The 24,694-nt window shown below is 47.7% G+C and overlaps 1 protein-coding gene across 1 annotated transcript; it reads right to left on the reverse strand.

Annotated features, from left to right (window-relative positions):
* Window positions 1-502: 502 nt before the first annotated feature.
* On the reverse strand, window positions 503-22,737 carry LOC139050343 (uncharacterized). The gene is made up of 7 exons (XM_070526580.1): window positions 22,701-22,737; window positions 16,279-16,396; window positions 11,642-11,754; window positions 8,231-8,299; window positions 7,362-7,397; window positions 2,745-2,810; window positions 503-607 (listed from the first exon to the last, which is right to left on the reverse strand). The coding sequence occupies exons 2-7, from the start codon at window positions 16,382-16,384 to the stop codon at window positions 503-505; spliced, it is 495 nt and encodes a 164-aa protein (XP_070382681.1). The 5' UTR covers window positions 16,385-16,396; window positions 22,701-22,737.
* Window positions 22,738-24,694: the final 1,957 nt, after the last annotated feature.

A 24,694-nucleotide genomic window follows, 5' to 3' on the forward strand; every position in this document is an offset into this window, starting at 1 on the left:
GTAAAGCGTAGCTGCATGCACTCTTAAGCCTGTTCACATGCGGGCGTCTGTGCGACGGCGGCGGCGGCGGCTGAGCGGTACCGCGTCGGGGAAACGCGGCTTGGTTTCACATGCACCCTCACGACGCGACTCGCGACGCTGCTCGGGAGTCATGCGTTTCCGCGGTTCCCCCAAACGGCACGGAAGCTTCGCGTATTCATGCGTTAGCACGTGTGAGGCGCAGGTTCTGTTCTCCGAGAACAAAACACGCACGGTGTGACGATGCACTTTTACTTCAGTTTCACTTCCTGTTTTATAACATCCTCCGACTACAGGCCTGTAGTACCGTAGCTGGAGAGGACAGTTCTAATGAAATTTGGCGTGAAACGAGTCTGTCGGCGGCGCGCGTTCTCGATGTAAACGCGCCGATGTAAACAGCCTATAGAGCAGACAGCCAGATGCAGACAAACAGTTCTTTATTCATCAATGTGCCCGTGTTGAATCGCATCGCCTTCTTTTTTATTCAGGTCCATCCGAAAGTCAATACTGCTTGCCGCCCCACAGCGATAGCATCGTCCATTGCTTGTATATCAAGAGGATGAGTGCGATATACCTTCCACAGGCACTCCTAAAAGTGAGAGGAATAGTGGAAATATAAATTCGAATTCGCACTAAAGTAATTTTTCAGCAAAAGTACATTACCTTGCCTGTTGTCCCCAGCGCTAGCGAACATTGTCTCGTGAGCAAGTGAAGTGTTTGAAGCTTTTGTCTTGCAGTGCGTCGAGAACAACTGATTATAACTAATGACCGCGATAGGACGCACCAGCTTCTGTCATCCTCAACTTGCGTCAACTATCGTGGGTAACAAATAAACAGAGATGTACTCTGTTAGTTACAAGATGAACGAACATCACGCAACCAGCCCACTTTCTCGCTCGGCATTTAGAGTGCGTAACCTAGCAGTACGTTTGTCAAACCCAGTGCCAGCTACCGCCTTTGACAGAGCTCACTCTGTCATTGAACGTATAGTCTATCAAACTCAAACAAGCGCAATCAAGAGTTGTAAGGTCTACAAATGCTTAGTTCGCTGCAGAAATTTCACGCTTGCTCGGCTAAGACCCCCTGCGTTCGACATGTACGGTTCAGAAATGGCGCGGAGAGACTCCAGCAGCAACAGAAAAACGATGTCCGACCCCTATTACCACCAATGAACGTGTCCTTCTCCGTAGGGAGTGCAAGCATAGGAGTCTGAGACAAGCGCAGGAGACCCAGCCATATAAGAGTGCGGCAAACTCGAGCGGCGCCACCAGTAGGGTGGTCATTTCTTCACCCTAGAGCCCAAACACCCTCTGTACAAGTGGACCTACTACCGATAGGGAACGAGCGAGCGTGCTTGCAAAATTCTGCCGGAAGACCACCTTTAGCTGTAACATAAGCTATGCGTGTAAGCCTTATAATGCGTAAAGAAATGTGACGTGTATTTGGTTACGTTCTTCCTGTACTATAATGCAAATACACCCTCTGCAGGACGCAGATGACGCTTCAAGTACCCTGCTCGAGCTGCGTCCCCGATGCCGCCTGCCCAATTTTTTTCTTTCTTTTTTCCATAGCTCGCTGCTAAGTACCGCGCCGTCGGTGCCGTCCACAGCGAGAGAGGCGAGAGAGGCTCCAAAAGTAGCCTTCATTTGCCATCATTGTCGTGATGCTGTCGTCGTCGTTCCAGCTTCGTCGTTCGATTCTCGTCATGCGGTCGTCATACAGTCGTTGCGCCCTCGCAATCTATTCGTCTAACCACTGTTAGGTGTGGCCGGACGCCAAGGGCCATAACTCGTCCCTCTCACCTTCTCTCGGTGTGGCACCATGGGTGCTTACCTCATCCCCCTCACCTTCTCTTGGCCGGTCCCCGCGAGCGCCGGAGAGGTCATTCACACGACCTACTCGCCGGATTCGTCGAAAATCGGATCGACTTCTCCTTCCCGTGCCTGGTATTGAAGGAGGAGGGGCCTTCTCACTGTGCCTGTAACGTGTCATCGACAAAAGCAAGATCCTGCCCACACGATTGCAGAGAGCCTATTTAAGGGGCTCCGAAATGTACTTGTGATATACTTCCTACTTCATACATCATGCTCTTCTTATTTTCTTTCAACTACCTTTGAATAAACTGTGCAAGTTTAGCACTAGCAAAACGTCGTCTCACCTTGCTCGGTCGCCATGGTCTACCGGATACCTGCAGCTCGCCGACTATGCCACGCTACCCCATAAGTAATGTCGGTGGAGCTTCGAGAGACAGGTCGCTAGCAGTGGGATCGCCTACAAATGCAACAAACTGGTTGCTAACGGAGGGATCGCCCGGAGGTGCAACACCACTGAGGTGGCTCAGTGGTTACAAAGTGCTGCCAAGGACAACTGGGTCATGAGATGACGATGAGAATATGACGACGATGGCATGGCGATGACTGCACGACGACACCTGTTGATGCGGAGCACATGGCTGCAATGCCATGCAGGAAGCAGAACCTTTAGATTCCCAAGCGTTTCGGTGAGATCGAAATCAGGAGCCGAAACACCTAGCCCGTACCACACTTCAGGCTTAGACACTTCAGCGAGCAATAATCACTCGTAACCGCCCGGTCGGTATCTCTTTTTCTATTCTTCTTTTTTCTTTTGCTCACCTCTGCAAGGCTTGAGGCTTTTGCTTTGCAAGACTTTTGCTCACCTCTGCAAGGGGGCTTGAGTTGCGCGCAAGACTAACTTTTGTTACTCACCAGCGCCTTTTGTGAAGCTTCTACGTAAGCTTCGGAGGTGTGCAGACTCGTTACATTTGGTATAAGCTGCGGGAAAAGAAGAGTTAAGTAGCGTGAATGCTGCTGAGCAACACATACATTACAAGTAAGAAAATCACGCGATCGTTTTAAAGTGTTAGCATTCTCAGACCAATTCACGCACTTTCCAGGGACCATCTATGTTTGTATCTATGTACGTTTGTATCTTTGCGCGTTCCTGCCTACCTGGGTCACTTGGTAGTCCGTGGTCGAATGAGTCGCGCATCGGGCTACTGTGCTGAGGGAATATGATTCGAGCAGAACCGTTGGACTGACTTGGGTCACTGATAATAATAATAATATATGGGGTTTTACGTGCCAAAACCACTTTCTGATTATGAGGCACGCCGTAGTGGAGGACTCCGGAAATTTAGACCACCTGGGGTTCTTTAACGTGCACCTAAATCTAAGCACGCGGGTGTTTTCGCATTTCGCCCCCATCGAAATGCGGCCGCCGTGGCCGGGATTCGATCCCGCGACCTCGTGCTCAGTAGCCCAACACCATAGCCACTGAGCAACCACGGCGGGTTGACTTGGGTCACTGAGAACGTACTAAGGTGTCTACATGCGCCACTCTTCAAAGAACCTCCTTCACACCCACATGGGTCACTGTAGATGCGGGAGTGAGTAGGTACCGCTTTCGACGAAACGTTTTGACGCCTACTTGGGTCACTGTGTATGTCCTAGTAGGTGCGTGCCGCTCTTCAATGAACGTCTTTGACGTCAACTTGGGTAGCTAGGTGTGTGTCACTAGGAATGTGTATGGCATTGAATGCTGTGCTGTTACCCCATCATCGCAGCCCGATCCGCTACCATTCGACCGCAGATTATCCTGTGACTCAGGGAAGCGGTAAAACGGTTAGATACAAGCATATATACGAATAATGGGGAAATCAGACATCCACCCGTACGTAGCAATTGCTACAAAGGAAGCCCATACGGGTTCCTCGAAAGAAACGCTTCATAGAAGAAAGAAACACTTCCGCAGAACTACTACGTCAAACACTTGCCTTTGCTTCGTGTTGTCGACAAATTCGACTTCGCCCTGCCATCTGCTTGCCGCCTGGTTAGCTCAGATGGTAGAGCGGCTGCCCCGGAAAGGCGGTGGTCCCGGGTTCGAGTCCCGGACCAGGACGAATTTTTCTGCTACTATGAAGTGTTTCTTTCGAGGAACCCGTATGGGTTTCCTTTGTAGCAATTGCTACGTACGGGTGGATGTCTGATTTTCCCTTTATTCATTACTTCTTTCCAACTTGCGGGTTTCCGCAGAACTACTACGTCAAGCATATATACATAGATACAGACCTAGGTACAGATATGGATAGCTGGCGTCCGTAAAGTGCGCCAAGCACCCTAAAAATACCAGCACATTAAAAGTCCCAATCAATTACTGTCTTAGGTAACTCCTTGTGGCGTCGTTTAAATAAACCATTCAACTGTACTGAAACCTGCACTCAGACAGAGAGTGCGAGAAAGCAAGGAAAAGTAAGGCAGGGAATCGACCACAAGAACTTCCGGTTTGATGCCCGACACAGGGGCAAGGGAAAATGTGAACAGAAAGACCAAAGGGGAAGAGAGTGAACACTGATAGCACGTGGAGGATTCACGGGATTCAGGCCAGTGCACTTTAAGAATTGCACCAGCGCATGCATAGCTTTTTGTGCCGGCGACACATATGGCTACGGTCTATCTTTGACTCAGAAAATGGTCTCGACTCCATCCCTCTTAAGGTTGTACGGACAGAGAGGCGTTGAACGTGGTACCGAGGACAGATATACTACAGGTGCTCAATGGCTTCCTCACACCCACAGAATTGCACGTCGCGCTATCGGTCATTGCAATACGGTATAAGTAGGTGTCCGTAAATGCCACTCCAAGTCATATGGGGTACAACTTTGCCTCGCAGCGAGAAAGTCTAAATGACACTTGTAGCCGTAGCGAGGAGTCCAGCTTAAGCAGTCAGCAATAGCAGACACTCGAAGAACTCCAGGGAATTCAAACTGCAAACGAAGCCTAGCCTGTCTAGGTGACATAGCCAATCTAAAGAGGAAGCTGTTGTTCGGGATCAACACTGATTTCCCAGTTCAAGTACAAGTAAAACGCGAAACATGATCTGATGGGACAACTGCTAGACAGATTTCAAATGACCTCATCACTTCACTTCAATTTAATACCTTAGGAATGGCATTGGATGGGTACTACATAAGGGGTGGCTAATAAAGTAAATATCAGAAACAGGTGTTCATTTTGAAATATGGGTTGCAATAGCATCGGTAAAGGCATATGAGCTTGTGATGGCTGCAATGGCGTGTGGAACGCACTTCCAGACCCTTGCTCCTGAAATAAAAAATATGATGACCTGTGCGATGAGATATGTATGTAGGGGGCGCGATCTACGGTGGGAGATTAAGGGAGCTGTAAGAAAACAAATGGAAGAGAGAGACAGTGGCAACCTAAAGTCGGAAAGAAAGCGTTGCCAAGCAGCCAGATTCCGCTTTCAATTGTGAAATGCGGATATTGCACGAATATGAAGAATGAATAAACCTAGCAGCACGATCTTGTACTGACTCGAGTGCATTTGTGATACATGTTTGATGCGCGCTCCAGATGGGAGATGCATAATCAAGTTTCGACTTTACAAATGATTGATAGGCCAGCGTTTTCACTTGTTCCGGAGCATGACGTAGATGTACCCTAAGAAATCCTAATGATTTATTAGCAGCTGAGATGATGTCAGTAGAGTGCAAGCACCTGAATACGTCACAACGTAAAGTGACGCCGAGGCATTTGAATGATTGAACTGATTCTGTTGGAACATTAGCGACGGAATAGCTAAATCTAAGCGGTAGTCACGGCATCGAGGGAAAGACACAAGTTTACATTTCCTAGGATTTAGATTTATTAGCCAGCGATTACACTGTTCTTGTACGTTACTAAGGTCGTTCAGAATGAATGTGTGGTCAAATGTGTCGGCAATTGTGCCGTAGATTACACAATAATCTGCAAACATAGGAAAGTTACATGATACATGCGTTGGTAGATTGTTATTATATGCTAAACTAAGAAGCGGTCCTAAGACGGATACCTGCGGAACGCCTGACATTGAATAATGGTTATTAGCGAAAACAAACTGCGAGGGGTTAGTCAAGAAGGCTCCAATCCACTTTACGACGTCGGGGTGTAAATTTAACTTTGCTTTAATTTAACTTTTTAATTTACCTGGTTGATTTTCAGAGAGAAAATTTGATTTCAGCATTTGCAGTAAGCAACACTTTCAGTTAATACGTGATACCTTTCACGAAGCTCGCCAAAGTTTGTACGTTTAAAGAAAAGTCCCGATTTCGGCCGAAAGGCGAAGCATCGATTGCGATAGCAAATTAGTGGACAGCTGTAGGAAGTTATCTTAGCTTTATCGGCCGCATAAACTTGGAAGCATTCGCTAAGTTGGGTAATAAGCGTGGTGTCAGCGTGCACCGGCAAACATCCCACTTAATAACAGCGAACACTCGCTGTCAAAATGTTGACGTCAGCAAGTACGGCAGCAGCAGCGAGTGAAGGGACCTTTGTGCGCCACGTAGTACGAGAGCATTTAGGGGCATTCGGTGGACTAATGCTATTTCGTGCGCTAACTAAAGGCATCAAACCTGCCGGAGTTGAGAACGTCGCTATGCAATGAACGAGAAGAAGGGGAACGAATGGGACCGATTTCAGCTTATTCACACAAGCCTACCTGGACTACCCTCGATTGATCACAGCTTGGCTCGACGCACACAGACTCGCACTCGCACCCGGCGAATTCCAATGGTGGAGTCGGAGCAGCCAACGGACTCCGCGAGCGAGCACTCGACTCTGGTGCAGAGCAACGCCTCCAGATCCGCGAGTGGAACACAACCTGCGCCGCCGGAGCAAGGCGGAAGCGGAAATTCTATCACAGAGTTACCCAGGATACCTTGCGTGTTGTCATTTCCTGCCGCTGTTTGCTCCCAGCACCGCCGCACCGGTTACTTGTCTTTTCAACGCCGTTCACCTGTTTCTTTAAAAGTGCGGAATGGATATCTCGCCAAGCGTGCAGCAGCTTTTGCTTCCTCGCGAGTCGTGACCGGTGGCGCCTCCCAGCAGACAAACGTGGTAAAGGAAATACGTCACGCAGAGTTCCGGTCCACTCCGCCGATTTTGGCGAAGCATCTTTTTCTGCTCCACGGAGTGACTCCCGCTCTGAATCCCCTCCGACTCTCTCATTGGAACACCTTACTCCCGCCCTCCCTCTGCCATTGGAACAAACTTGCTCCAAAACGAGCAGAAAAACTTGCTCCGACTCCGCCATTGGAATTCAACATCAAGACTCCTGTGTCGGTGTGACTCTCTGAGTCGACCCTTGAGTGAGGCCACCGGCCTACGGCAGTGAATGCACAAATTCAGCTCTCCGCAAAGCAACCTCGCGGACTGGAACGCTATGTGGTTCGGATTGCGGCAAGTGTGAACACCAAATCAACCAACAAAAACTAATTTTTTGGGTGGTTGTCTCCTTAACGTGGCTTTGCTGGAAAGCAGATCTCTCACCTGCTTACGAAACACTTGCAGAGTGCAGTTATATACCTGAAAAAGAAAAAGGTAAATTTTCGAAACGTGTTACTTTCCCATGGTGGCACGTTCGCATGTTTTTGGATCTGTCGATACGAAATCAAACGTGGAGAATACATCATCAAAGTGAAGTAAACTTTACAATTGGGATCATGCCGGACAGTCCACGGAGTGTGCCTCAGGTCGTTCTTCAAACCGCCAGCGAGCTGTGCGCCTATTTCTCTACTTTTATGCGATAACAGTTGCGTATATATGCACGCTCGAGCCGAATTTTGGGGGTCGCCGTTGGCGTTGTCCCGTGGGAGGGTTATAGAAGGACTCCGGAGAAGCGAAATACGTTTGGCTGCAATAGCGACGAAGCCAAGTTCACGCCACGCTGTGCTCAACAGTCTCTGCTTGGACCAGGGCATTACTCAGCTAGCGCAAGCCTTGCGCAAACACACACATTAACGTTGCCGCCGTGTAGCTGTGTGCGCAGCACACCGTGATGAACGTCCAGCCCAATTTTCATCGAGGTGCGGAGCCTGCAACGCCGCTCGCACGCTCTCAGCGCGCCCTCCCACTTTGACAATTTATTTTATTGCATTATTTTCTAAGAGGGGGGACGTTGTAGTGCCTGCTTTGTATTGCATGTTGCTTGCTCCGTACTGCGAATTCGCCTTAACGTGCTGATCCGTTACCTATACTTACGAAGCACTGCTAGGACAATCCGATCAGATTACTAAAAAGATGAACTCACCACGTCAATTACACATTACACCTTATGTAAATATCAACAGAGCAACATCTTGAAGCTGTTTTCACCGACTGCTACATTTACAAAATATACTTAAGATGTGCATACGTACAACTTCTGGCGCTCCGTTTCGTGCGAAGGACTTGCACGTGTTGTAATGGGTACAAAATGCGAAGATGATCTGCGAATAAACATCGTCACAGAAACGATCGAAGATGGCGGTCAAAGTCGGCGATACCTTTCTTCAGCAGACGCAGAAAGCAGCAATCTCGCCACCAACCACGATGCCAAAAGACACCATCACATAGTATTTCTTCTTGTAATCACTGCACCTCTGTTGAAACTCAGCAGTGACTTCCACGAGTCCTACGCCCGCATTCATAAATGCATCTTAACTTGAAGCTCACGCTTGACTTGATTTAAATGACGCCTGTCTGGAATGCTCTTAACTAAATGCAACGAGTGTCGTGGGCACGTTCACATCAGGCGCCGGTTATATCAAGTACAGGATGGGCTTCAAGTTAAGATGTATTTCTGAATACGGGGGTTAGTATCCTGGCTGCAACTTCATTGCAAAAGCTATCAAGGAACCGCGCTAGACTCCAAGGTGTCTGTTGGAGATGGCACGCTATCGCTCTAATATATTTAAGGCTCCATACCCCTTGGCGCATCAATTCTGGCGTATTGGCCTGGAATCGGCACGTACCAATATTACATATACGCAGTGCTGAACCTGTCCGTCTGTTAGGGCACAAAGCCAGTGGACCGTTTCGTCTACTCGGTAAGACAGCAAGCAGCACGCATGTAGCGACACTATCTAGTAGACAACTTGGGTCACTGGGAATATGCCTCTGTTTACTTTTCCTAGATCGTCTAACCATCCACAGCCGCCAAAGCAGCTCAAGAAAGCTAACGCTGTAATATGGACAGGCTTTTGGGTATAAATTTGTAAAAGGCATTTCGGCTGTGACTTATAAACGATATTAACGCGGTTTCTGATGTACAAAATTATACCCTACACAAACGATGTTCGCCGGCACTGTCGGTATGACATCATGCGACAAACACCACAAAAGCGGGATAAAGTATTAAAGGGACAGACGACACAGCACCCGTGTCAACCGTTTCCTTAATCTTTTGAGCCGATGTTGCGCTACTTGCCGTATTATGTAATGTGTGCAGCATTTTAAAACTCCTGTCGACGATAAGGCTTTAAGGAATGCGGATAACTTATCGGTCGACCAGCTACTAGAGCTATTTCATGTCCAGAAAGTTTGGACATCGCCCCTTTGGCAATGTGTTGAACTGAACTCCGCAATAAACCAGCGTAACCCGATGAACAGCACTTTCTAAAACCTGTGTTCCGAAGCCTTCATGCGTGTGCTCCTGCTTACTGAAAAAAGTATATATATATATATATATATATATATATATATATATATATATATATATATATATACTTAACGAGAAGAAAGGAAACCGAGGGCCCTGATTTCTATTAGTCACAGTCATAACGACCACACAAGACAATAAAAACCAAGAAAATCATAGGGGAAATAATCTGTACGTTTAATATAAAAGTGCGGAAATGAAAGTGGACGAAAGAAAAAATGGACTCAGGTAGGATACGAACCAACGCCTTCGCACTGCGTGTGCGAAGCTATACACATTCAGCTACCGCGGCTCCATTTTCGTGTCCACTTTATGGGAGTATTAATGTTTGAGATTGCATGGTGAGTCGGTATAAAAATTTCATGTGAAACCAGAAAATTCGATTCCCAATTCAGGCCGAGAATGCGCAGCTTAAGTCCATTGTGTGCGTGGTTGATAGCTACCATCAGGAGTACAGTGGCAAACGAGCCATTGTCCGCTATAACAACAGGTCTTTTTAACAATAGCCTTTGCGATTTTGCTGCTCCTCATAATAAAGTTGTTACCACCACCCACCTCATCCGTCATTCGTTGAAATTAGGCTTTAAGCTTAGACCAGGAATGCCTAAGCCTAAGAAATGCCTAAAAGGGGGATAGCAACCAGCATGGGACGTCTTGGTATGCGATACCCGACCAGTGAAATGGAAGGTGACTCAGGAGGGGCCGAAAACGAAACATTGCGCCACTCGTGCGTTAATTACGCATGCAGGCGCAGTAGTCCCCCTTCCACTGCCTAAACGGACACTAAGCCGTTGGTCATGCTAGCCGGTCATCGCGCAAACAAATTAACAGTAACCTCCCTGAATGCGAACTGTCGATCATATGCGTTGCTTTATATGGCGGTGTCGGCGCGGTGCGCAATGTATATGTTTGGCAATGTAAATATGTGCGCATCTGTGGTCGGACTCCTCACGCACATACACACAAAGTAATGCATACGATGGAATGGCCGTCTGTTGGGCTAAATGGTCTAAGTGTACTAGAAGCATACATCAGAAACATAGCCAACAGACGGTCCTCCTGAAGTATATTTCTGGTAGCGCTTGTCGGCGTCTTTCATGTCTTCTTTATGTGTATGTATATTTTTTGCGCTGTAATAGGAATTTACAATGCATACGACATGAGCATAACCGCTAACACACATCTTTACCACACATAACATGCTCCGCAGCGTGCCGACCGCCATATAATCCTACGCATTGGACAGTTCCGCACAGGGATGCTCCGCCTAAGTTTTCGTATACGTCTACCAGAACTGACCGTGGGAGTGTTATCCAGCAGTGGATAATCAGTTATCCACTGCAGTAAATAGCAGTAGTAAACTGTTATCCAGCAGTGGATAACACTCACGCCCATGGCAACGAATGCAGAACACCACTTCTACGGTAAGCGTCCCCTAGTAAGTGAACGTTTGGGTGAAGGCAACTGCCCAACAAATATGCAGCGAGCTGGGCACTGTTGGATATGTTTTGTGCCTCTCAAAGTCGTGTCGCAAAACGCTAAAATGAGTGCGAAGTGAGAGCAAGCCCGCGCTCATCGCGCGCGCAGGAGCAGCGCTCTCGAAAGGGCTCTCAAAGAATCAACACTGCTGAATGGCTGGCTTGACGACCACGCAAAAGTGACAAGGCGACGGCGGTGGCTACCTTTAGCTGCCGCTAGCAAGCAGGCTGAGCTTTCCTTCCCCTGGTACCCGTAACTCGTTGCGTGTTCCTTAACTTCGTCTCAACCTTTTATTGTTGCGATAACATTGTAGGCAGACTTCACCCATTTCGTAAGTATCATGTTCCTCTTATGAAAAATATGGCCCGATCTTGAAGACAGTGCACTTTCACACAGTGTCTCAATGCGCGAGCTGTCACGAGCGTACAACACAAGAAATTGACAAGTGACGTACCCGCCAGACGTTTTAAAGCGCGACTTTGGCCCGAGAGAAGCATATGCATGCGATCGTGGCCGAACAGTTAGACCACTGGGTTGCTGTACTGGAAGACGGAGGTTCGATCCCACCATGGCTCACGCATAAGATTACGCATGCACATGCGCACACCCAAGGGCTTTGGAAAGTAAGTGAACCGTGCTTAGCTCTACTCACTCTGTGCACCTTGTCAGGCGCCATTGTCTTGGCGTACGCGAGAATATGGTTCTTGCACACTCGCATGACTTCTCCGAAAAGGGCCTTGGCGCTGAGAAGGCGAGGCCCGAGAGCTGGGGTTGTAGACAAGAATAATAAATCTCAGTGCCAACAGACCAAACAACGCGGATAAGGCTCCGATTAAACAAAAATCACCGACGATTACGATACTCCCTTTGTCGAAGTTTGAGCGCAGCTCTATACGCGTTTTCATTTCGGCTGGCGCAGACTATCGCTCTCGTGCCGCCCGTTGGAAATGGAGCGAAGTGTGGCGCCACTGCCTCGCTAATCCGGAGATTGGGAGAGCCAGCGCGTCAGCTCGTGGGTCACGCGTGGGCTCGATGCCCGGGAGACGCCGCCAACGAACCTCCCCAACGACGCGCCCTACTCTGGCGCCATCTCGTAGCCAATGTCGCCGCACTACGTTTTTATTCTCACCCTTTCGCCATACTCTCCTGCACTCTCCTTGTCGTGGTTCCGCTCAGTTTCGCTGCACCCTCCTCTCCGCTTTCCTCCTCTCGCGTGTTCTGTCTCGCCGTTTTCTTTTATTCCGCCGCCGCGCCCCACGTTGGCTTTCGTTGTGCTCGTTCGCTCGCTTACGCCGGGAGTGCCGACGCTCTCTGCAGGAACGGGCGCCCCAAGAATTGCGCTCTAAAATAAAACTTCAGAAAGATAACTAGGAAAACAGAAAACTAGAAAAAAATAAACTAAGATAAAGCTAGGAGAAAGCACTTCATTACGCCTCCGATTTAGATGAGTTCTAACAGTAATTTACTTTCTCGGAGGGGCATTTACTCCATCGCGCAACTATTCTCACTTTATCAATGTAAATGAGTGGAGTAGAAGGGCGAATAACGTTACGCCCGTTTAAAATACACAGCACTCTCAGCGCACATTATAGCCCAAATTTTCTGTTTTAAATCACTGCCTCCAACCGACAGCCACTGCATTTTTTGCACAATTGTCCTGCGTCTAGAAGTGCGGGGCCACCGCTTTGTCGCCTGCTTCGACACAGTCCAAAACCAAATCGGACGTCTTGATCCGCACGCTGTGGCACGCAACAGCGTCGTAAGGGCGGCGCCCGTTGAATAGTGCTCGCAATTTTACCCTCGAACGATGATAGCGCGGCCTAGAACGTGTGTTCATCACCACTGGTTGTTTGCGTATGCTGTCTCGGGGGAGAAAACAAGCGCGTCCGCGCCGGTATACGATCCCTCATCCCGTTTCTCGGAGACGCGCATCTTGGCTAATCAAGAAAATTAAAATTAAATTATGGGGTTTTACGTGCCAAAACCACTTTCTGATTATGAGGCACGCCGTAGTGGAGGACTCCGAAAATGTCGACCACCTGGAGTTCTTTAACGTGCATCTGAATATATATGTACACGGGTGTTTTCGCATTTCGCCCCCATCGAAATGCGGCCGCCGGGGCCGAGACTCGATACGGCGACCTCGTGCTCAGCAGCCTAACACCATAGCCACTGAGCAACCACGGCGGGTTCTTGGCTAATCAAGAAGACGACGGTTTGTACGTAGCAGACGAGCGGAGCGAGAGGTGTTTTTGATGATATAATAGTAGGCTTTGACTAACCCCTTTATTTTATTGCGATAGCAAATATATGGACACTCGAGGCGCATTTCTGCCATCATCGTCGGCATCGGCGTGACGTCCCGTACAAAGTCCTAGGGTGCTTACGTCGTCGCCGTACGCTGTATGGGCGAGTGAAAGCGTGCGAGGGTGAGCCAACGATGGTGACTCACTCTCGCGCGTGCTAAGGAGGAAAGCGGGGAGGAAGCGCGCTGTCTTCTGTCGCGCGCAAGGCACCGGGGGGGGGGGGGCGTTCTGCTCCGGTGGTGGCTGCGTATGGTGCGGCCGCGCGGAGCCTATCCTGAAAGCGATCTGCGATGGGGACAGAGTGCGCCGAGTGGTGATAGCTTCGTGTGTGCTGTGTTCTCGCCACTGAGTTTGCGTTGAAGCGACGGGTAGCACGAAGGTCAATTCGCTCGCTGTTGCTGCCGCCCTTTCTCACTCCAGCGTTTCGACAGCGAGTGAGATATGTCGATGCTTGCTTTTGGGCGCGTGACACCATCCCTGTTAATTTAGTTAGGAAGTGAATGTTTGCAAGTTAAGCGCGGCCGATAAACTACTGTCCTTACTACTTGTCTTTGCCTACTAATTTGCTATCGCAATCTATGCTTCCCCTTTCGGGTGAAACTGCGACTTCTTTTTACTGATAAGTAAAACCACCTGCGTTACCGAGAACGTTAGGCTGATTGCCTCCATTTCCAATTCTTAGGCAAAATGTAAAGCATGCATGATATTTCGAAACCAAATTTGGGCCATAAGCGCCATTTTGTACGCATGTGCCCTACTTTAGGCGTTAAAAAATGGCGGAATGTGCAGAATAGAGCCTTAAGAGTGCGATTGCATTTCGTCAACCGTTAGTGTTGTCAGAATCTTGTGAGCAGTTTAACTACGAAATCACTATATTATAACAAGAATTTGATGCTGCAACGAATGCGCTGAAACTTGGCCAGCTTGCCGTGCTCCGCGTACGGTTTAACATAAAGCCAGAGTAAAAGCTCGAAAATTTCGTGTCATGCACCTTTGATGGAATACTCTCACAACATTCCTTATTTGTAATATTATACCTTAGGTGAATGTCTTGGGTCCCAATATATTAGCAAATTGACTGATAAGCATCACATCACACTAAATAATTGCTGTGCAGCTTTTCCATGGAACTGTTTCGGTTTTGTTTGCCAGGCGGCGCACGTTTCATGACGCAATGGCACTGAGAGAGGTCACGAAGAAGCAGGAAATAACGACGTTTCGGCCCTCGCTCTGGCTCACTCGGTCTTCTGATTCGCTGTATGCGCTGCCAGATGTAGCAGCCTAATGTACCACCGCGCGAGCCAGAGCGAGTGCCGACGCGTCGCGAAATCCTGCTCACAAGTGACCTACTTTCAACGCCATGACGTCAAGAAACGTACGTCGCCAGGGAAAACGAAACTGGCTCGTGGGCAGAAATATCAGTGGTCAATTAGAGGCGCTAAAGTACACTCGACGGTTGAAATTTATGTCTTAACCCTAAGGGGCGCAGCTATATCCGGGCGCCGGAGCCGGGATTCGCAATGACATTCTACTTCTGAGCACGGCATCATGCTCAGTGAGCCACACATTTGGCTGGAGACAAATGTATAAAAAGCACTTTTTTTACCTGCATGGTAAGTGGACATACACCGACACTTGGCCGGATGCGATTAGAAGACGGCGCGCTTCCTCTTCGCATTCCTCCCTTTCGCGCGGGCGAGATTGATCCGCCGATCGTCGGCTCCCCTCGCCCACTCTCACTCGCACATACAGCGCAGGGAGCGCGGCGATGGTGTTATCGTCCTTAGACTTTATACTGAACATCACGTCGACGCCGATGCCCACTTACGATGACGGCAGAAATAAGCTTGGAGTGTCCAATATAATTGCTATCGCAATCGTATCATTAACTCTGGATGTCGGCTTTGAAATAGCGAATACATATCCATACGTATCTGTTGTACCCAGTCCTGAAATAGCCCTTCCTGGGTCGCGGTATGTCCGAATAAATAAAGTATAATTGTCCAAACTTTATTAGCAAGCTACATCCAGAAAGAGAGGCCCCAATCAATTTCGAGAAGTGTGATGGCATCATTACTCTGGGTCATATATGCTTTGGCAGCGTCCTGTGTCTTTCACAGACTGTGACAGGGAAAGAGACTGGTGGCGACGAGTCCTTCACAGTGGAGCTCTTTCAGATCAAGTACAGGCCGTCCAGAAGGCCCACGATACGGCGGTAACGTTAAACCTTACTGTCCAGACGTGGGAGCCGCCTGCATCAACCTAAAGGTTGATCTTCAGAACCTGAATAAAGTTTATCACACCATACCATAATGGATGACGTGCTCAAATAGCAAGTTCACGGGATATTTCAATGCTCATTCCTAGTTTTCTCAGTTCTAATAAAAGATACATTCCCAAACACACACAATATATTACCATAACACAAAGTAACAAAGATAAATTTTATTTCGCCGCGGTTGCTCAGTGGCTATGGTGTTAGGCTGCTGAGCACGAGGTCGCGGGATCGAATCCCGGCCATGGTGGCCGCATTTCGATGGGGGCAAAATGCGAAAACACCCGTGTACTTCGATTTAGGTGCACGTTAAGAACCCCAGGTGGTCGAAATTTCCGGAGTCCTCCACTACGGCGTGCCTCATAATCAGAAAGTGGTTTTGGCACGTAAAACGCAACAATTAATTAATTAAATTTTATTTCGTACCATAAGCGAACTAGCCAGCAACAACCATTTTTATGATACACGCACGATAGCGAATAAACGTGTGTATGGGACACGACGTGCCAGAGCCCATATAGTATACTTATTCTTGCCTGGTCAATTTAGAAATCGACGATGCAATTTGTTTTCAAAGAAATTGACATAAGCCTTAGAGACAATAGCAATGCAATTTTTTTCATCCTTGGATATTAAAAGAACATTTGCACATACTGCAGCATATTAAAAGGAGTTTATGCAAGTATAACATCAAATATCGCTTCTTACGTGGCAGTTTCGTGTTGCATGAAAAGCTTGGACCCAGCAAGGAAGCCGCCAGCAGGAAGAGGACACCTAGTGGTCTGGCGATGCCCATATGCCAATGGACCATCATAGATCGGTACCACTGAATTTGGAAAGAGATGAGAGAAAAGTGTTTCAAAAATTCGGCAGAACCCATCTCGCTATGAATGTCGACACCAGTGCGATTAACATTAAAGCAGTGTAGAGACACACCGTCCAAACGGGTCGCATTATGAGGCGCGTACTGCACCCGCGTTCCTTTGTCGCGCTTACATCTTGACATGCAGCGCCATCGGGCGGCACCGCCATGAATCCCGCGCGTAGCCTCCGAGATGGGTGGTACGCCGGCGCGTGCGAACGCTGAGCATTGTTCTCTTGGTGCTCGCCGCGAATACGTGGAGTAGCGCTAAGGCGTCGCGCTGCTGCCCTTCAGGAACCAGCGCGACGCGGGTTCTGTTGCGCGCAGCACCGGATGAAATTTAGAGTTTATTTTGTCACTGAAGAACGGCGTCGAAGAGGTTAGATGCGGACACACATCCTTACGTACATAGAATACTGCGAAATTGGCGAGGTTCCCCAAGAACGCTAATCGCATTTGCAAACTTCGAGCGTCTGTTCGTGGGGGTGGGCACTTTGACACAATCTTTACGTTGGAGCGACTAGCTTTCTTTTCCTATTTCGTCCGTTATTGCTGTTGATGCTCGCTGGTTGTACTTTTACCGCCGACACAAAAAAAAAACGCTGACGCAAAGCGCGGGTGGTGTCGCGCAACCGACATGCAGAGCGCCGTTCGCCACCGAACGTCAACTAGCTTTTTGAGAAAAAGGAGGTTTTAAAATAAAATTGCTGGAACGGAGGTGACGTCTCCAGATTGAAGCCGGGTCACTGCCATCTTACCACAAGCACGAGGCAACGTAACACTTTGTTCCCACCCCGTTCTATCTGAGAAGGTTAGTTTTGCCGTACGGATGTTGTTCCACGACTTCATTTCGGTTGCTAGATTAAGAACAAAGCCTAAACTCTGATCTTTATGGCATATAATCATATTAGTGCGCAGCTAAAGTAATAAGATGAAAGCCTAAACTCTGTTCTCAAATTTTATGGCGTATCATCGTATTATAGTGCGCAGCTAAAGTAATACTTTAGCCAGAGACTGCGAACCTTTATTTTCCAGTCAGCCTAGCGTCCATAATATGTAACCAAAAGCAACTGAGCTGTGAGCGGATTTCAACTGTCGCGGCCCTCTTTCAGAGTAGAATTATAGGCAAATTCTGGCTTCACCTGCGCTGGTAAGAAACAACGGGAACTGCCACTCCAGCAAAGAAAAATTTTTTTTCAAGTCTCCTTGTTTGAGACGCACGTGATGTCCCAGAAGCACTTTACGGTGTCGTTCACAGGCTGCACGATAGCACAACTCTAATAATCCTAAACTCCTGGCACCCTTTTCCCTGCGGCGCCAGCGCACCTTGCCGTTGGAAACAACACGCATATGACAGACTCGGCTTTCGCGCTTACCTATTTGTACTACCGCTGCAGATGTGCTAGTTAGTTACTATGCTCTCTACGGAATTACGCAATTAAACTCAGACTTCACCACTGCAACATCTATGCGCCTTCGAGCGCATCATTCCTTTAATACGGCTACTAGCATTCTACAAGCGTTAGGTACTCGCTTACATTGACAATCATCGTCAATGATTTCTGCACAATTTTTGTTATCTTTATTTCCCCGTCTGTTCATTTTCTTAATATTTCTTTTAATAATCATGTGAACCTATGTGTGAACACCGCACATTGGGATAGAAATGGGGCTAGCAATCATCACCTCAAAATAGAATGACGTCATCCCTTAGAAGAGCGTGTCGGGTCAAAAATAGAGGGAAGAGAAGGGGAAGCTTGAAAAAGTCCCGGAGCACACGTCTACCGATGAATGTCAACGTGAATTAGCGCTGAAGCAATGTACGAGCAAACCGTTTTGACATCGCCGAATTGCGTAGTGTATGACGCGGCGATGCACCCAGTCTCCTATCTCGTGATTCGATGATGACGATGAAGGGGGCGGTGACAGTCACCTAGCCTGCTTGAGTTATTCATGCATGCTATACATGTTTTTCATTCCAGCATTTTGGCATCTACACAATATGTTTTCCCTCAAAACTTCTCCATTTGCCTTGTATCGCTACCCATGCCTGTAACGGATACAGTCGTATCCATTTCTTGCGTGATTTTTTTTTTACCAATAGTCTAAACGTTTCTTTCTTAACTCGACTGCTCACCGGTTGATGCTTCTGCCCACTTTAAATTCAAGCCTTCCTGGAAGGTGTACGTTACCTGCGGGCCCCGCTGGTTGAACCCCTTCGCATTCCATTAGTGTGTGCTGAGTGGTCTCCGGATTTTTGCTGAGGCATACAAATGCCTCACTTCTGAATATTTGCTACAGCACGTTTTTGTCCTTAGGCAACCAGCTAGAGCCTCAAATATCAAAGCACTGTCATTTGTCTTATCGCACAGATTTTTCCTTCTAATTTCTTTCTTCCCATTCTTGTAAATCTCCATGGTCTTCTTTCCTTCTATTGTTCGCACCCGATTCACTCTATTTGTTTCTCTGACTTTCTTTCTGGTGACTCTTGGTTTTCTATTTACACTTTCAATCCCCTTGTACTTGGCCGTCAACTTTCTTGGCCTCTTCCTAAATTCCGTGTCCATGTTTTTCAGGTAAATATACGTGTGCACTTCAGCCGCTCATTTATTCTGATGCGTGCTCCTCAGACTTCCCTCTAGACACACTGCGCCATCTGTCATCATCATCACCACCATCATCATCAGCCAATTTTATGACCCCTTCAGGACGAAGGCCTCTCCCTGCGGCCTCCAATTACCCCTGTCCTGCGACAACCGATTCCAACTAGCGCCCGTGAATTTCCTCATTTCAACGCTCCACCTAGTCTTCTGCCGCCCTCGATCGCGTTTCCCTTCTCTTGGTACCCATTGTGTAACCCTAATGGTCCGACGGTTATCTAACCTGCGCATTACTTGACCTGCCCAGTTCCATTTTTTTCCCCTTAATGTCAATTAGAATATCGGCTATAGCCGTTTGCGCTGTGATCCAACCCACTCTCTTTCTGTCTCTTCTACCATTCTGTCTTTCTACCATTCTTCGTTCCATCTCTCTTTGCGCGGTCCTTGACTTGGTCTCAAGCTTCTTTGTGAGTCTCCATGTCTCTGCCGCATATGTAAGCACCGGTGAAATGCACTGATTGTACACCTTCCTTTTTAATGATAATAGTCTTCGAGTCAGAAAATTACAATTTCCGCCGTATGTGATTCAATCAATTTTTATTCTTCTATGAATTTCCTTCTCATGATCAGGTTTCCCTGTGATTAGCTGACCTAGGTAAACGTACTCCTTCACGGTCCCTAGAGGTTGGCTGGCGATCCTGAACTCTTATTCCCTTACCAATCTATTCATCATTGTCTTCTGCATATTAGTATTCAACCCCACTGTTACACTCTCTCTGTTAAGGTCCTCAATCATTTGTCGTAACTCGTCTGCAGTGTTGCTGAATAGAACAATGTCATCGACAAACCGAATGTTGCTGAGGTATTTGCAGTGATTCCTTACTCCTAAGCCTTCCCAGTTTAATAGCTTGAATACTTCTTCCAAGCACGCAGTGTATAGCATTCGAGAGATTGTGTCTCTCTGTCTGACCCTTTTCTTTATAGGTATCTTCCAACTTTTCTTTTGTACAATTAAGGTAGCTGTGGAATCTCTGTAGGTATTTTCCAAGGCATATACGTAAGCGGTCTGTACTCCTTGATTACGTAATGCATCTATGACTGCTGGTATCTCTACTGAATCAAATTCATTTTCGTAATCTATAAAAGCCATATAAAGAGGCTTATTGTACTCTGCGGATTTCTCGATTGCCTGGTTAATGACATGGATGTGATCCACTGTAGAGTATCCCTTCCTGAAGCCAGCCTGTTCCCTTAGTTGACTAAAGTCCAATGTTGCCCTTATTCTATTGGAGATTATTTTGGTGAATGTTTTATATAATACTGGGATTAAGCTAACGATCCTCTAATTTTTCAATTCCTTTCACGTCTCCCTTGTTATGAATTAGTATAATGTTTGGATTCTTCCACTTTTCTGGGACCCTTGCAGTCGATAGGTACTTCATATTTTCCAAGCATTATGTCTCCTCCATCTTAGATTGAATCAATTGTTATCCCATCTTCTCCTGCCGCTATTCATTTCATGTCTTGTAAGGCCCTTCTGGCCTCATCGCTAGCTATAGTAGTTTCTGTATCTTGTTCATTACTGTTTTCAATGCAAACTTCCTGACTCCTCTGGGTACTGTACAGGTCAGTATAGAATTATTCCGGTTCCTTTACTATACCTTCGAGATTGCTGATGATATTACCTTGCTTATCTTTCAGTGCATACATCTTGGTTTGTCCTATGCCAAGTTTCCTTCTCACCGATTTCAGGCTGCGTCCGTTTTTTACGGCTTCTTCAGTCTTTATCACGTTGTAGTTTCGAATATCACTTATTTTCACCTTGTTGATCAGTTTTGACGATTCGGCGAATTCTATCTTGTCTCTTGAGTTGTACACTTTCATTTTTTGTCGTTTCTTTATTAGGTTCTTTGTCACTTGGGAGCGTTTGCCTACAGGTTGCCTTGGTGCCTTGCCTCCCACTTCAATTGCTGCCTCTGAAGCCAACCTAGTTACGGTTTCATTCATTAGCTTTAGGTCATCCTCATCTCTCTGTTCTAAGGCTGCATATCTGTTTTGCAGGTACCATCCTGAATTTGTCTGCTTTTATTCTTGCTGCCTGTAGAGGCTGCCAAAGTTCAAAGCCATTCTTCACAAGGCAAGCGCGACGGCCGGCCAGAGCACGCTGATCGCCCGGCAACTTTAATGCGATGGATCACGATTCGGCGTGGCGCTACGTCAAAAGCAATGCGAAAGGCACAAACATGTCCAAAGATGCGGCGGAACTCGGCTGTACTCTCATAACCGACCCGGCTCACCCAAGGATAATTGGCAGCTCCATGTCCTTGATGAACGTGAGGTTGGGGCTGGTATCTCAGGCAGCTCCATGTCCTGAGATACCACCCCCAACCTCACGTTCATCAAGGACAACGAACCGATCACGATCGCATGGAGGAACACGGGGGTGGACCTCGGCAGCAACCACACGATCATGGAAATCGTCATACCGGAGCAGGGCAGTACTAACGACAGGAAACATACGTGGATTGGTTGGGCTGATTTCAGAGATAACACAAATCAGGAGGAGGAAGAAAAGACCGAAATCGATGACATGGAAATGTGGATCAACAAGATCATCCAAGAAGTTCAAAGCTCAACCAAGAACATAGAAATAGACCTTGGAACGAACAGAATGGACAGCCGACGGGCCCACCTCATCGAGGCGAAGCAGTCCATTCTCAACAGATGGAAAAATCAACTCCTCAATCGTAGGCTACGAAAGAAGGTCGCAGAACTCAACAGACCAATCGAGGAACACTGTCGCACGCCATGCGTGCAACAGTAGAACGAGATATGCAACGCCGCCGACGGCCAGAGGCACAATGGAAAAGCGCGGCGTTATCTGGTAACCGCAGTCCGCCTGTGGGCCAGTCTTCACCGGATGTACCACCGCGGGCCCGAAATTTGGGCACCCCTGGACTACCAGTGATTCAAGTTGGCAGGAAAACGGCTAGAGACAATAAATAGAAAGGTGGCAACAGAAACATTCCCGAAAGTGCGTGAAGTATCCAAACAATGCTAATCGCATTAGGCATTTCCCATTCGATACCACAGGATGTTTCCCATTCGATGCCACAGGATGTTACAAGATGGCGCAGCTTGTATATTTAGGGCGAACACTTGTGTTTGTGACGACAGTCCAGCGAAGAAACCTAACAGCCTGTTCTTTTACACCCTCAGCCGATCCCAAAAGTAGTGCGCCCTGAACTGGGTCTCTTGTGGCTCTGGCTGGTGCAAGTCTAGGAAATTTGTGTTCTCCGGCTTTTATAAGCGAACTCAACCCATGGGGCCTGACGCACGCACGAATCATGTCCAAGCGCAGGCTTGCACGAGGGAAGGGGATGTTAAAGTTATTCTCTCTGGACATTACATACGTCTGCCGTCTAATGAGTAGCACATCAAGATGTTTCGCTGCGGAGCACTGCTTCAAATCTCACTATCCGGAACGTAATTTTCTTTGCCTAAAAGGCCCCAAAGGAGACGAGGTATGAAGCTACCTAGCGCAAATCACCTTGCAAGAAGGCAAAGAAGACTGCGTGAAGGAAGCAAGATAGCTCACTCTAAACACTTACAATTTAATACGCGTAAATAATAAGCAGAAAAATATAATGTGCAACAGAATCACGAACCTTCTTTTCTCTCCTGACCCGCAGGTGGTTCACAGTTTTTCACCGCGCTCACGTACCCACTGCTTCTCAAAATAGAGCTTCACGTCGTGTCTTCCAGTCGATGTGTTCCACTTTCTCTCTAAGGTAAACACCCCTTCCCATTTATCAATGAAAGCTAGCAAAGGCTCTATTCAAAAAATACATACAGATTGACCTGGTGAATAAATAAGTGAAGCTTTCATTACAAATTATTTCTTTTTTTGCGTGTCATCGCTAGTACATGAATAAAGGTGAAAAAGCAAACATCGCATGCACACATGGGTGGCTGTAGCAGCAGCCCATGCTTCATGCTCGAGCTAGTATTCTTGATATCCAGCTCCATACCTTGGTTATGTGCTTTCCCTCCTTCCTCTCTCTCTCTCAGTCACTGTCAATGCCTGGGCAAACACACACTGTTTCTTCTCTATGGAGCTAGAAAAACTCTGCTACGTGTCCCGTTCATTTCTCATTCGCGCAAATATAATCGCGCATACATACGACCTTCATGTTCATAGCGCGTGTATTTTAAGGAATTTCTCCACTCTCTGCGACGATGAGTTCTGAAAAATCCCGAGTGAAGTTTTCAGAATTGATCACCAAGTAAATAATCCCTGCAGTCGTAGGATGGGCGGGGGAGGTGCAAAAGTTTGTGCCGAAAGCAAATGAAATAAAAGAAAAAGAAATGAAATGTCGAGACGGCAACGAGCGCTGACGAAAGATCATCACCGACGCTAGGCCCAAGATCACGCCGTTCCGCTCGGTACGAACGCACAGTAAATAAAAGGTTTACAAAAGTGCTGGACGGGCGGGGAATCCTAAACATATCCACCCAGGAACGTTGGTCCCGCGTGGTGTGGCTCGTCGACGCTTCTCAGCAGGCACCTTCTTATCCATCAGTCGTCGGTTGCGGTGCGCTCCAACAGCGAGACCCTGCGATCTTCAGCAGCGCGGTTGAATATATCGCTGGCTGTCGTCGTGCAAGGGGATAAGCGTGCACGGCAGATGGGACGATACCGCCAAGCTGAACAACGTGATTTTACAACGCGCGAGTGTGCCCGACCTCAGGTCAAAGAATCGCGAGACAAATTTTTCCGACGTGGTCAGCGCTTAAGACCCCTTTTGTGTACCTGTTTGGTCGCCCTGCTGTCCGCAAGCTGCGCGCATACCAGCGTTTGCGCAAGCGAGCACAGCAACCGGGATAATGATTCACGAGCTACATCAAAGACATTCTCGACTGTGCGAAAGAGTCAAGGCGACCATGTCAGAGTTTTATCAATCACGAATGTCATGAAATCAATAGACGACGATGTGCTCTATATGCTGCTTGCAAAGAGCCCGCACACTGCAGCAGAAGTCGTCGCTCTTTGCCAAAGTTACTAAGATACGCAAGCCGCGATCTTTACCCATCCCCCTCCTTCACCCGACGAACATCTTGCTGGACTGGCTGCCGTCTGTGACCAGTCATCCTTGCTCGCAGAGGCCGAAGTGTTCATGCGTTAGGAAGTTGCCCGTCATTTGCGTACTTAAAGGGGCAGCCACGTTTGCTACGATTGGGTGGATGTCTCATTTTCACTTTATTAATTACTTCTCTCCACCTTGAGGGTTTCCGGAGAACTATTAAGTCAACCTTTTGCCTTTGCTTCGAGTTGTTAAGTTCGACTGCCCTGCCATCTCATAGCCACCTGGTTAGCTCAGATGGCAGAGCGGCTGTCCCGGAAAGGCGATGGTCCCGGGTTCGAGTCTCGGACCAAGACGAATTTTTCTTCAACTGCGAGGCTTTTCTTTCGGCGTATCCGTGTCGGCTTTCTTTGCAATAATTGCTACGATTGGGTGGGTATCTCATTTTCACTTTAGCGTCATCATTTTTCATAGCGTCATCCTCGAAGGCCATCGAAGGCTTTGCGCACGTCAACTCTGAGAATTGCGTAAGCTTGACGCTTCGAAGTTCGGAAGAAAGTTTTCTAGAGAAGGAGAAA

The sequence above is a fragment of the Dermacentor albipictus genome, chromosome 10 (genome assembly GCF_038994185.2).
Source record: "Dermacentor albipictus isolate Rhodes 1998 colony chromosome 10, USDA_Dalb.pri_finalv2, whole genome shotgun sequence".
Lineage (NCBI taxonomy): Eukaryota > Metazoa > Arthropoda > Arachnida > Ixodida > Ixodidae > Dermacentor > Dermacentor albipictus.